At 38.1% G+C, this 14719-nt stretch overlaps 1 protein-coding gene across 1 annotated transcript; it reads right to left on the reverse strand.

The window, feature by feature from the left end:
- Positions 1 to 1013: 1013 nt before the first annotated feature.
- Positions 1014 to 13298, reverse strand: LAT (linker for activation of T cells). Its single transcript, XM_087713795.1, has 12 exons — positions 13092 to 13298; positions 12920 to 12947; positions 10334 to 10386; positions 8733 to 8775; positions 7315 to 7376; positions 7029 to 7055; positions 6747 to 6795; positions 5138 to 5196; positions 4388 to 4441; positions 2529 to 2582; positions 1866 to 1934; positions 1014 to 1274 (listed from the first exon to the last, which is right to left on the reverse strand). Exons 1-11 carry the CDS (start codon positions 13267 to 13269, stop codon positions 1867 to 1869), a joined length of 675 nt encoding a protein of 224 aa, XP_087569921.1. The 5' UTR covers positions 13270 to 13298; the 3' UTR covers positions 1014 to 1274; position 1866.
- Between the last annotated feature and the right edge of the window lie 1421 nt (positions 13299 to 14719).

Here is a 14719-nt window from a genome sequence, read left to right on the forward strand (position 1 = left end):
GACTCAGAATTTCTGGGAGTTGAAGTCCACAAGTCATAAAAGGGGCATAGTTCCCCACCCCTGCTCTAACCCTCTTCATTAGCCAAACAAGTCAGGAAATTAAGGGGAAGGAGAAACAAAGATGCCAGGATCATTACCTCATAAAGGGGGGGGGGAGTAGAAAGAGTGCTGGAATGGAAGAAAGTTGAAACAGAATTTGAGGGAGCAAGAGAAGAGACACTGCTAAATATGGAACTCCCAAGAATATATATGGGAGTTACCAATGGTCCATTTCACAAGATTTTATCAGCCTGGGAAGCCTACTGAATAATATGTGATGGTGACATACAAAATAGGTGATTGACTTAATACAGCACAATTGTTGCATTTATATAATATGCTATGCCAAAGATATGGACTATTATTATAGTTTATTATGTTGACCTAGTCTCTCAAAAGGCATTGTTCTTTTTTTAGCTTCACCTTGAGCTTAATGCAAACCCTAGAGCAAATTGCTTAAATTTTCCAAACCTGCTGTTGAAATGGGATCAAAGCTCAGGAATACATAACTTTACCTAAACAAAAAGTCCCATATATATTCTTCTCCTTTCAATAATTCCATTGTCTAGAAAAAGACACAGGTTCAATTACTGAAGATTGCAAAGATATGAAAATTGATGTTTAACTGTATGATATGTCCTGCCCGGTACACAATTACTGGGCTATATAGACTATTATCCAGAGGGTGCAGCTATTTGCATATTTACAAATAAAGCAAACATTATATAATACATTGTATGTCTCATTGCTGTCACATCTACATAATTAATAACACTACTGTCTCTTTGAGGAAAAAAATGACACACAATGCTTCATTTTTAATGGAATTAATGTTTAGGGCTGATTCTACTGCATCACTTAATCACTAAGACTCATTTGCTCAGTTGTTCACATTGATCAACTTGTTACCATCTAATAAACTAATCCAGACTTCTCTCCATTCCCTGGATCAATTATCTCTCAAATAGAAAAGATGGTGCAATTATTGATTCTTTATTAGTCATCCAAACTTAAAATCAAAATTGAATTGCTTTGGGAAAAGTCCATCGAAATACTGCTACTGGTAATTGGGAGAAATTCTCAGGATGTGTCATCCAAAGTGCAAAGGAGTAAAAATAGGATATGGCAAAATTGGAAGTTGTTCAGGAGAAGGTGTCCTGCGTAATGATCCATCCTTCCCAAAGATGAATAGATCCACCAATGCAAAACTGATCCTTTAAAATCCTCCTTTCAACCTAGGGGGAAGGGGGAAAAAAAGGAAATGATACCTTAGACTGGATACAGCAGGATTTGCAAACTTTTCAGCAACAGACACTATCACGGGCTTTAAAAGAATGACCACATTTTAGAAATTACAGTCATTTTTAGTTTATTTTTTAAAACACAGAGGTCGACATGCATGACCTGGTAGTAGTACCACAAGCATCTCCACTGTGCAGTTTATTGTATTGTAGTCCTTCCCTCATTATTACAAATATAGTAGAAATGTTTTAATTAATTAATTGTTAAATTTATATACTGCCCAGCTTGCTATCTGGGGCAACTCTAGGCTGCTTAATTTAAAAAACTAACTCTTGCTCAGCTCAACTTCTGTTAACTATTCGGACACATCCACAGTATTTTCTTAGTGACTTCCAAGGAATTTTTCTGATGACCACAATTCTGGGATGGTGTTTATCAAGTTCAATCATGATTAGCTTTTTCGAAATCAGCCAAATTAGTTTGATGTTGCCACAACAAAGGCAATGCTGGGATTAATACAAACCATTATCACATTGTAACTGCTATCACAGTTCAAGTCTTATTTACTCCAGGGGTCTAGATACCTCAAACTCCAAAACAGACGTTCTCATAGTCTGGAACATCATCTTCACTTTCTCGGTCACTAGTGCCAACTACTGGAAAATGAGAAACAATGAAGTGTATTAAAGTATGTACATGTCTGCGCATATATTTTAATAGCTCTTGGGGGGGATAATTGGTTAATGAGAGACTAAACCAGCAGTCAATAACTCCTGGCCCAAGGCTACAAGTGGCTCTCCAGGTCATTTGCTCTGCCTGTCACAGTGACTTGTCACTTTCTCCCGACTTACTGTTACAAACAACAACAACAAAACCCCATTCATATAGAGCCTGATGGTCATAGAGTTGTCTCTATCATAGAAAGCTCTGAGAAATCTCTACTATTATGGCTGTAGAAGTATAGCCATCCCAAAAATCAATAGCAGCTGCAATGCAAAAGGGGACTGGCAAATAAGGAAGGACTTTTATTTTCCTCCTGTTTTGAAAGAGCTTGGAGGAGAAGGCTCAAGGGATACTGTGCATTTGCCTGTGTAAGAATAAGACACCAACTCACCGTTCAGTATGGAATACAATTTTGAATCTAAAAAGGCTGGTTGTTTTTTTTAACAATGGGCCAAAGGAACTGAATGCACTGCTGAGAATAAGGACTTCTTCCCTTGCCCATCCTCTTAGCTTCCCTCACTCACCAAAACAAGAATCTAGTATGATCGGTTCCGGTTCTAGTACATTCACATATTCACCTTTGCAGGAGAAAGGAAAAATGAAAAATGAATGACATTAAATCCCATATCAATGTCAGTAGAGGACAACAGCCTTCCCCAGTATAGGTCCTAACCAGCATGATTTGCTGAAAAAGGTAGAATAAATTTTGCAGGCAAAATAGCTATGGCTCATGTCAGTACAATACAATAGCAGAGTTGGAAGGGACCTTGGAGGTCTTCTAGTCCAACCCCCTGCCTAGGCAGGAAACCCTATATAGTTTCAGACAAGCAGCTATCCAACATCTTCTTAAAGACTTACTAACTGAATTTGTTTCAGAATATGTCATAAAGGTGTAATGTTATTGGAGGTTTATTGAAATTGCGAATGAATGCCAGTAGGTGGTTGTGTCTTTAAATACAAATGATTTTAGATAAAAGCACTTTTAAATAATTGTAATTAAATGAGAATTGTGGTACATTGATAGTAAAATACATTATTATTATTTTTATTTAAAATGTACAATTCAATTTGAATGAAGTGTACGTAATGATTGTGGAAGAAACACATGAAATGTATTTGTAACCAATCGACATGCTTTATACAAGATGTAACAAAAGAAGATTCTTTTTTTGTGTTTTTGTTTAATTAAAATAATAAAACTTAAAAAAAAAAGACTTCCAGTGTTGGGGCATTCACAACTTCTGGAGGAAACTTCTGTTCCACTGATTAATTGTTCTAACTGTCAGGAAATTTCTCCTCAGTTCTAAGTTGCTTCTCTCCTTGATTAGGACATCTTCTTGATGTCATAGAATTTTGCTTTCTTTTCCCTTTTAGTAGCTCCTCCTGCCTCACACCTACGTGATTAGTTGGAAAGGCTTGGGTGGGGAACCAAAATAAAACAGGAATAAATCAGGAGGCACACAAAAATACTTTTCCAGCAGTGACTGGCATCGCACTTTCAGACTGAATCAGAGTTTATTTCAATTATGGGTTATTTAATAAACCACTACTAGCTAGGTTCAGCCAACATAATAAATTCACAGTTCCTAGAAATTATGGTGATTATAATTCAAAAGACGTAGGAGGCAGATTGTAAGGCAAAAATTAGGAACTGCTTTCCCATGAAATTCACTGTATCTCTATTTAAATTGATATTTCTATGATATTTCTTTGAGATTCACCATAATAATATTTCAAAATGTGCATTTTTATATATGAATGAATCCTTGCAAATGTAACATGGATCTTATTTTCCTTTGCTCTTGTTCATTAAAGTTTACAGTGAGAGATCTTTTTCTATAGTGCTATCCCATATATGGAATTCTATTCTAAAGAAGTCCAATTGAGATGATATTCGCATCATTTTGGTATCAGACAAAGATCGATTTTCCCAGGCTTTTTATTGGTTTTTAAATTTTATATTTATTTATTTTTATTCCAGATGAGCACCTTTTTGCTGCTTTTATTGTATGGTGCCTTCATTTTGCATTTTATTTATAAATGACTACACGTATTTATTCCATGTTTTTTCCAAAAAGAATATTTGAATGTGTTTTGTTATAAAATGCCTGAAGGCTTCGGCTACTGTGAGGTTTTAAAATTTTTCATAAATGAAATAAAAACAAAATACCCTTCTAATATATCTGGAAAAATGAGAATCATTGTAGAACAATGATTAAAGCTGTAGGATAGTATTATTTGTTCATTCATAGAAGAGAATACCATTATAACTTGTTTTGTTCCACTATGTGTCAAACAGACCATCTTCTAAACTCAACTCCACCATTACATCTTTTTTTCTTGCTAGTCCTGTCCCTCCTATCAGTCCATATCTTCTACTTACCAAGTGAATGCCGTTGAGATTCAGGCACATTTTCATATTGGTCCATTATGGACTCTAGCGGGGGGGAGGGGAAATAGATGAAGAAAACATGTTTAAAAGGGATAAAGCAATACATACTACTCAGGATTGTTGACAGATAAATTAAGATAATGAATTGATATAGTAATTACAAAACACATTATCTTTTTTCAGAAAACCAAAGCTTTAAACACATCAAGTAGTGCAATCTGTGCCCAATCTCATGACATTTTTGGCAGCAATTGTAAAGCAAATCCATTTACCCAATGGGCATTTTTTTTTTTGTTGGAAATGGGAAGTAAACATTGGAAACTAGCAAAAAACCCATCGAAATCACAATCTTGTGACGACAGTGCACTGCAAAGGACTATAGAGATGAGTTGCCTGCCAAGCATTCAAAATGATGATCACATGACTATGGGGAATGCGTGTGACTATTTTTTTAAAAAACCAGCATCATGCAACATGGAACGAATATATCTGTATTTGGGTAGACTGTTTTCTTCTTCAACTTCCTTTTCTTCTAAGGGTTCCCTTCCTTTTTTTCCCTCCCTTAGTTCTTCTTAAATCTTGCTCGGTTTGGAGGTTCCTCTCTTTCCAATTCTAGTGCCATGCGAAACTATGTGAGAGCAGCAGGAGAAACCCAAAGGCAAAGAAAGGCAACTTAATGCAACCACACTAAAGAGGCTATGACAAGGAGGGACAAAAGAATCCTCCTGGTTGCCAACTTACCAGACGAGGCATGATCATTGTTCCTCTGTTCTGTGATTGGGACATCAGGCAACACCTCTCTGTTGAAGGCAAGCAAGACCCAAGCCAGTAAGAGCAGAATGAACAAGTGAATCAATATTGCTAGTCCTTGCCCACACCTGCCTTCATTAAGCCGTTATAAATTGGTATTGGTCTCTATTTCTAGTGTTCATTCTTTCCTTTTTGTATTATCTCTCTTAAATTGCTAAGAAATAGTTATTAAATTAGTTGACCTGCCATGAATTAACTGACAAGGAATGCTATCAATTGGGTGGGTGGGAGGCAATCCAGGAAAGAGAACTCTCAAGTGTGGAACCAAGACATTCTATAAATTTCTAGTTCATACATTCTAACTCATCCCACACATCTACGATCCACAATTTTTAATACAACTTCTAGATTATATTTTTACATTAAACAACTTTTTGAGTCTCTGTGTTGTAAAACATCTAAACTGTTCAGATGCAGACAAAGGAAATGTATTAATATATTGTATATTAAACAAATAAATATTAAATTTCTGAATTACACACATACACACACACAAATACACACACAGGGAAGAATGGAGGTGGGTTTCATACAAAGTATGTGTCATTTCTTCACCCAGATGTTTAAAACATACAAGGGTAGCATCTTCCAGGTCAACTACAATACTATACAGGTGGTCCTCAACTTACAATCACAATTGAGCTGGACATTTCTGTTATTAAGTCGGATAGTTTCTAAGTGTGTTTTGCCCCATTTTACAATCTTCCTTGCCACAGTTGTTAAGTGAATCTGACTTCCCCATTGACTTTGCTTATCAACACTTTACAAAAGCTGATCACATGACCCCAGGACACTGCAATCATCATAAATATGAGTCGGTTGCAAAGCATCTGCATTTTGATCACATCACCATGTGGGTGCTACAATAGTCATAAGTGTGAAAAACAGCCATAGTCACTTTTTTCAGTGCTGTGTAACTTCAAACGCTTACTAAATGAATAGTTAGGGAATAAGGAACTATCTATAACTGTAGTTACATTCTCTGGCTATTCTCTGCGCAAACTGGGAATGATGGACTAAATGATTTGGAGCTTAAAAGTAGCACTATATTGACTGAAAATTCCCCTGATTCAGGAGCAGGCTTCAAAAATTGCAGCAATGGGTTCGCTGCCTTGTTGTTGGTGGGGGTGGCCCAGCCAGCTTCCTATACCATGGTGAGTGGGGGAGCATTTTCTGCCCTCTCCAGGCTCTGGAGGCTTTCCTCAAGCCTCCGGGAGGTTGAAAGCTGCTTCCTCCATGTTCCGGAGGCCCTCTGGATGCCGGAAACAGGCCCATTTCCGGACTTCCGGAACCTCCAGTAGGCCCATTTCCCTCCCCCTCCCCGAACCTCCATGTATGCCCTGCACTTATCTGGCATGATGAATGGGCCGTGTGGAGACTCTTGGGGCAGTGGGAGAGGAGGGGTGGGCGTCGCCAGCCAGGGGTGGCATTTGGAGGTTCACCAAACTGGGCAGAATCCCAGCTAGAGGATCACCGAAAGTTGTGCGAACCCCCAGCAGCAGCACCCCTGCCCTGACTCCTATCCTTCCCAAAGACTTACATGTATCCAGGAACATAATTTTCATCATCATCAGTGGGACAACATAATTCTGGGAAGACAAAGTCCAAAAAGATTAGACACTCTTCTTTAGATATAAATGAGTTCTACCCTCACTTCTCACCTTGAAATCACAACCCCACTGAATCTATGAAGAAGCTCCGAGAATAGAGAGAAGGATCATCTGCACTACGCACAAATCCAAAAAGATTCAAGAAAAGTGAGGCAAAGATTGTGGGAAGGGGAAGAGAAAAAGAATATCTATTGTATTATGCTGCTACTTACCTTCATTTTCATAACTGGGAACACTTTCTGAAAAGAGACAATGTTTGTAATGGAGATTAGGTAGTCACGATACCTGACAGCAGATTCTCAAAGGTACATTTCTGACCTGTATCCTTGCTCTGTTTCACAATTTTTCCCCCAAAGGCTGTTTATTCCAACAGGGTTTATCGTCCTAGAGCAGCTACAACATGGGTAGTCCCCCATTTTCTTCTATACATATACACATAAGGAAGCTCAATTATATTGTGTAAATGCACACATAAATATATGAATTTTTACAACTTACCGTTATCCTCAATTTTGATGAATGGAGGTGCCTGACTACAGAAGCTATATGCAGAGCCTGTGCTGCAAACCAGAGGAGGAAGAAAGTGATTAATACATGTACAAGAATATGATCTAACATGGAAATGGGCTCCTCTTTTTTTAAAAAAACTTTTTTTAGTCATTTCTGTCATCTGTCAAGAATCTCTTCGTACATAAGAAGGATGCTGTGATATCACTAGTTAAAGAGAAAATGTTGCTTTTTTTGCTATTTACTGTGAAGAAAGTTATTTAAAACTCTTAAAACTGTTGTACATCTACTATAACTCTTTTTTAAAGGAAAAAAACTCCTCACACTTCCATAATGCAGGGATTTGCTACTCAAATTCAAAGCAGAATCTTTGATGACAAGAAAAGTTATTGGGACATGTGCATTCTACATTCCCCTTTTCTAGCCTCTTCAACATAAAGCTTATATGAGTTTCCTATCCATTTCCCCAAGAATTCCCACCTACAGTCCCTCACACCAGTACACCCAAACTTGATACAAGGAACCCATCAACATTTCCTAATAGGACAATTCCTCACTATTCTGGCAAGATAGCAGATGTAGTCCACAGGAGGGTCTAGATCAACTCACCACAGCGATCTTGTCAAGGCCATTTTATCACGGCCAACTCACAGGGCCATCTCGTTGAAGCCAACCTGGCGTTTCCATCTTGCCATGGCTTACTCGTTGCGGCCAACCTGGTGTGGCCATCTCACAATGGCCATCTCATTGCGGGATTACTCATCACAATATAATCCATGTGTGATAACTCAACATGATGTTGACTGCCACTTTTTCTTCTACATTATTTCCATTTTTGTCAATGGAAATAAATGTCAAAGAAACGATTGCAGATAACATTTATCGTGTTGTTATCCCATGTGGAATCGTCCCACGGTGAGTTGTCCTGCAGCTAACTGGCCGCAGCAGGTTGTCCATGGCAAGTTGGGTGCAAAAAGATGACTGCGTCAAGTTGGCCAAGGCAAGATGGCATGGTGAGTTCGCCCGTAGGAAGCCTTAAGCCTATATTACTGTTTCCCCATGGAAAAGCAGCTAGGGAGGGCCTTACAGGAATAAGAAACAGCAGACAAAGTGACAAAGCATTTGCTATCGAAAGCAAATCAGATTGACAGTCTGCTTCCATTAAATAAAAATGTGCTCCCATTAACAACTGAATCAAATTGCAGCTCATAAGCAGGACAGCTTTCTACAATGCAGCTAAGTGGAGCCAAGTAATTTAGGGCGGCATGCAGCAAGTGATTAAAGACACAAAGCTGAACCTTTTAGTGTTTTGCTGCTCCTGCTATTTGCCTCCCAGCATCCTTCATCTCAAGCAGATGTTTCATAATACCTATGATATAGAGAGAACAGTGGGAAGGAAAGCAACTCACCTTTGCAAATTTGGCTGGGACTGGATGGCAGACCAAGGTGGCGCTGCAGAGACAGGAGATGGGGGGAAAGAAACAATCTCAGAAAAGACCTAGGTTCCTCTTTTACTTTCTGTGGCTCAAAGCAACAACTGGCAGGAGGGAATGAATGGGTGGATTCCACCAGGCACTACTGACAGTTTGCTCATGCACACACTTGATGTGTGCTGTGTGCGCAAGCGCAGTGCAATAAAAATGTTCTGCACATGCAAATGGCAGATGGTGGTTTGGGGACATAGCAGGCCTGGGTTGCTGCTGATTCCAGCAACTCAGGCCACCAAACCATTACCTGTTCAGCCGGACAGGTTTGAACCAGTAGGAACCAGAAGTTGTGAATGCCCCAACACTGCAAGTCTTTAAGAAGATGTTGGATAGCCATTTGTCTGAAATGGTATAGGGTTTCCTGCCTAGGCAAGGGGTTGGACTGGAAGACCTCCAAGGTCCCTTCCAACTCTGCTGTTGTATTGTATTGAACCCACCACTGAATGGCTTGCTAGACAAGATTCCATATCTTTAAAAAACTACACATGTAAGGAGAGAGTGTTGTTGTGTGCCACCATTCATTCATTCAAATTTGCTGTAGCTGCCCGATTGTTTTCTTCTGGGGAAAAGTAGGAGTTAAACTGAAACAAGGGCACTTTCCAATTTTAAGAATATGGGCTTATTTACAAAATGTTACCAAGAACTCAGCTTTTTCTTCAACATATCAACTCACACTATTTATTTCATCTTCCTATCAATAGATATTTTTCTAACAAGAGTGAGAAAACAATAGTACACTGATACAGAGCAATAGAAATATTTTTCTCCAACCATTCTTGGTTCAGGGCAGGGAGATGTGATCTCAAGCCATCCCACAAACAGCCAGAGCACTAATGGTAAACTGGCATAGTAGTTAATCATTTTCTGCCTTCTGTTCAAGCTGAAAATGGCCTCAGCTAGCCATCCCATTCTGCCTGACACAATTCACCAATGGTAAGATCCAAACTTAACTACACCTGTAATCCACCCAATATTGTTCACTGGCATTACAAATCTTAGTTCATGTTAGATCTAAGCCAATATTTTTTTAAGAAAAACATTTCCTGTGTTAAGCACAAACGGGTTTGTATAAATATACATAACCCCGCATGCTAAAAGAAAAATGAACAGATGAACAGCACAATATAATATTAAATGTTGGCTTGAACTTCTGGAGAACAGATTGTCCAAATTAAAATCAGGTCCAAACACTTTCAACCCTTTCAAATACTATACTACGGTAGTAAGTTATAGCCTTCAGCATCAAATGCCACTTTCGTCACATAGGTGGCATCTTACATTGAAAACTATTAATGGAAGGCAGAATGGCTTGAGAATGGTAATGCTGAGAGTTCAAACTCTCAAAAGAATGGTAAAACTGAGAGTTTAGTAGCAGGGCTCCTGAATCCTGAGATGGAGGATCCACTTCCCCAAATTTTAAACCATAATATTCAAAAAACAGCAACAAAGTCAGTGAAGAGGTAATGTTGAAACCCTCTTAAACAGGTCACTTTTGAAATACGGTAAAACTGAGGTCTACTTACAGGGAGGACGCCTCAACACTCTGAAAGTCTGGGAATGAATATTAGTGGAAGGCCTGTGAGAATAATAAATCATTCAGAGACTATTTTCTAAAGGACATAAATCTGAAAGATGCATTTATCATTTTTCAACAACCTTACTCAGCAGTCATCATGAGAATCTTTTTCCAGCTGTTCTAGACTCTGTTGAGTGATTTGCTCATCACTCCATGGCATCTATGCAAGCCTTTGCAAACCTGACACCTGTGGTTGAGTTCGCAATGCTTCTGCTTCTGTTTGCGAAAGCTTTAAAATAGAAGCGCTTCCCACAAATATCCAGAGGAGCCAAAAAATAAACTTGGCTTCTTCTACATGCAGAGCACCCACACTATTTCACTGAGCTACAGCTCTTCTCATTTGGTGCCACTCTTAATCTATATATAATGCTAAGCCAAATATGGTGTGATTTTCCTTTCTTTCTGCTTTACCCAATTATCAAATTGTATGATTAGTGTTTCCCAGAATAATTGAGTAGTTAGCATAAAAATAATACACAAAAAATAAAAACAACTATCCCAACTATCGTACACTTTGTGAATCCAATCATTGCAACGTATAAATCTTGATCAATAGCTGGATGTTGTGTGAATCCAGCCAATGTGAGATGTAGTCATGTCCTGCTTCAATTTGATATGTGAATCCAGTCCCTCCCTGCCTAAACCAGAAAAATATTTCCACGTGTAGTCTTATGCTGCTAAGCTAAGCAAGATGGAAATGTAAATTGCTTACATTTATATTTTAATCTTCCTATTTAACACTGCTGTCAATTTCCCCCTAACTATGACTATCACTCTTCTTCTTGACCCATTTAAGATTCTTCATTGAGGACTTGCAAATTCTGAGATTTTTTTTTTTAAATTACAAGTTATAAGAGAAAATCCACATTGAATGTCCTTGAAAAAATGTTAAATTATAACTGCCTTGTTCTTTTTTTATCAGGACAAAGCAACTCAAATCAGTCCTGGGACAAAACATCATTGCTGAAAGGAATATACCAGTACTTTGGTTTGAAACAGAAATTAGAACCATATTTTGCAGCTGCTTATGATAAGAATTACAGGAGACTCGTTGTAAGCCAAAATATAGCTACAAGATATTTCACATAATTCTGATTCATTCCAAGTACTGTGTAATGGGGGTGGGGCGAAACCAATCAGGGAGCAACTGTACTCATATTGTAACACCCTTTGAATTGAGCTATATATTCATAGCAGCAGCTCATCCAAAAGAATAGGTTCAAAGACTGTTCCAGACTGCTGTATCACTTTAAGGTATACAAAATATAATATTATGGAATGCTGCTAATTTTCCCCCCCAAAAAATAAAAATAAAAAGCAAGGGCAATGGACAGAGAGACGAATACAATTCTCCTCTATTGGTGCCATTTACCCATACATCTCCTTAGAGATGCTACCAAATGGTACAGCTCAAACATTTCGTAATCTCATCTATTGAACTGTTGTGTGGATGTATCAGATTATGACAGGGGTCACTCACAATTAAGCCATACTTTCTTAATATGAATTCCTGAATAAGTATTAAGTTCATTCGCATAACACACTAAACAATAAACCGTGGATCACAATTATAATGACAGGGTTCACAGAAGATGCTAATTGAAACTAAACAAACCACAGTTTGACTTTGCACTATAGGTGAGCCAATTCATAACTTGATAGCCTTTTTAAAAACTTAATAGTCACTTCTCAGAACAGTCATAATAAAGTATATTTCTGGAATCTTTTCCAACATAACTGCATTTCACTGTTTTCACTTTCTTCACTGCTGCTACTTTCTCTGTTACATTATTACTGAAATGCTTTAGATGTTGTGTTTGGCAATGCATTTTGCTTTTGTCATTAACTGACACTGCTTTGTATGGATTTTATAACCTTTATAATCTTCCCTATCAGAGAGAAGACTGTCAATAATCCAGCTTGATAAAATGGCTGATAGAGTTAAGTTTTGAGTTTGTCAGTCTGTGTATTGGCCAAGCCTCTTTCTGTTTATTTATTCTGTAAGGTACTTCAAGGTAAGACTGAAAAGAGGCTCAACACTCTATAAACTCTTAAAATTTGGAGCACTCACAAGGGCATCTCAATATACCTTCAAATCTTTTTAGCTGTGGAAAAGCTGAAGTAAAAATTAAAGACACGTTCTTATGGCATCATGTTTTCAGGGGACAGGCAGCTTTCCTATCTATCACCTCCTACCTCACCTCTATTTTAAATTGGGAGATGGCAAGGGTTGAATGGGATACTCAAAAAATGTGTGGCACTAGACAACTATGGCCTCTCTCTAGATTCTTTGATGGCTACCTCGATCAGAGTATCCCCATAACATTTGGAGTGTGCATTTGATGAGGGAGAGCGTACAAAAGTAGGATAATTCTTTTTGCATAGAAGAGAACATTTTGGAGACAGAGCCCTATTTTTCCCCAGGGACAAAAGTTGTTCCTAAGACCTCGTTTTACTTCTGCTTTCTAAATCTGCCTGAATTCTGGTTCCCCATTCTTTATTTTGCCCCAAGATAAGATAGTCATGGACTCACTTGTCTTCGTAGTCACCAATAGCAGGTGCTGTTCAGAAAAAGAAACAGGCACACCAATGAGATTAGGAAATCCCTACAATTTGTCTTGAGTTGAAAAGCGTTATAGAGGATTTATGAACTGGAGGCTATTCCCCAAAATAAACTTTTTCGAACAGGGAGGGCAAGACTTAACTGTCTAAATCAGCATCACGGCAATCAGTACACAGTACCAATAGAACCACCAGGATTGGGATTGCAAGTGCCAACATCCAGAAGAAATCACCCGTGTGGAGGATATCCATGGCACCTGCAAACTGATAGTAGAGATTGTAGACTTGGGATGGCAGAGAATCCAGAGTGAAATATAGCATTGAGCAGGCTAGTAGAACATGTCAACAACCCTGTGAAAAATTACCAAATTAGAGGAAAGTTGATAAAGCAAATATAAACATTTTTGTCTCCTATATCCTTCTTTGGCATTCATAAGTAATAAGTAATATTTCTTATTCTGAATTTAGTTTGGAGAGTATTTGGTGTTTTTAACACTAAGTAGAAACATAAAACAAAAGGAATAAAAAAAGGAAGGGCGCCTAAGGATAGAAGATACAGTGTAGGTTTTCTGAGGATTAGGTTCCTTTCTTCCTCCCTCCCTCCTTCCCCTTATTATTTTAATAACTCAAGGTGGCAAACACACTATTACTTCTCCTATTTTCCCCAACAATAGCCTTGTGAGATAGTTGGGTTGAGAGAGAGGGATTAGCCCCAAATCCCCCAGTCAGCTTTCATGCCTAAATCAAGACTGGAACTCACTGTCTTCTGATTTCTAACCTGGTGCCCTAATAACTAGCTTGGTCAGGTGAATGGCAATTCTAAAATGGTGGACACTTGTTAGAAAAACCAGAAACCACATTCCCAAATAGAAAGTCCACAGGCAGCCAGTAAGAGTGGAGGAGAGGGAATATGCTTCAAAAGTGACATGCCTTTTATACTCTTGCTTTATGATTGTCGGAAAAATGAAAAAGAGGATGATGATGCTAGGAAGAAGCTGAATTGTATTGAATTCACAGGATGTAACCAGATTAGAAAAAGGCCTAATAATGGCCTTTGTACTACACAGCATTTTGCTTAGTTTCAATTGTGGAGATGGGCTTAGCACATGAGATAAACTTGGCTTGCGTTGAGATTGAATTTGGGCCGGTCACCAGGACCAGAGATGCACTATTCCGAGCTTTTAGATTTATGCTGGAGTCCATCTTCACAGAACTTCTCTATACTGGAATACATGCTTTGGTTTATTCTGGTAAAGCACAGAGAGAATTTCCCTGAATATGGGCTTCAGCATGAGTCCAAAAGCTCAGAAGACAAAACTTCTGGTCCCAGTGACCGACCCAAATTCAATCTTGCATCATTATCCCAGGACACATATATTTGCTTTCATTCATTGGCTTGTTTTGTCAATTTATGATTCAATGTATTGTTGTAATGCAGAAATTAATTCATTAAATCCAGTGCAAATTAATTGCAAGATAGGCTTTTTTTTTTAAATGTCCAGAATATGTTCTTAACATATTTGGGAACATACAGGCTTCAGCAGATAAGATACTGATGCCAAAGTAATGGGACCATATGAAGAGAAAGGGGAAAAAAGGAAAAAGGACAATGCTTCTTTGAGGATTTTTTTTTAAAGGTTTATTCTATTAAGACTTATTCTATTATTTTCACATTTCTCTCAAAATGTGGGAAACTCTCTGGCCAATTTTCAACAAAAGGTAAAGTGGATTTTTTACATAAATGATAATTTGAATAAATCAAATCTTCCTC

This window comes from Thamnophis sirtalis, unplaced genomic scaffold (assembly GCF_051295495.1).
Source record: "Thamnophis sirtalis isolate CommonGarterSnake01/CBP01778 unplaced genomic scaffold, rThaSir2_p1.2 scaffold_4, whole genome shotgun sequence".
Classification (NCBI taxonomy): Eukaryota; Metazoa; Chordata; class Lepidosauria; order Squamata; family Natricidae; genus Thamnophis; species Thamnophis sirtalis.

Bases quoted from the DNA above. Each gene is read 5' to 3' on its own strand.
- LAT (XM_087713795.1), bottom strand. From the start codon at position 13,269: ATGCTATATTTCACTCTGGATTCTCTGCCATCCCAAGTCTACAATCTC. The intron at 10,387-12,919 runs GTGAGTCCATGA...TTATTCTCACAG, and splicing joins ATTGGTGACTACGAAGACAA to GCCTTCCACTAATATTCATT. The intron at 5,197-6,746 runs GTAAGTCTTTGG...TGCCTTCAACAG, and splicing joins AATTATGTTCCTGGATACAT to AGAGGTGTTGCCTGATGTCC.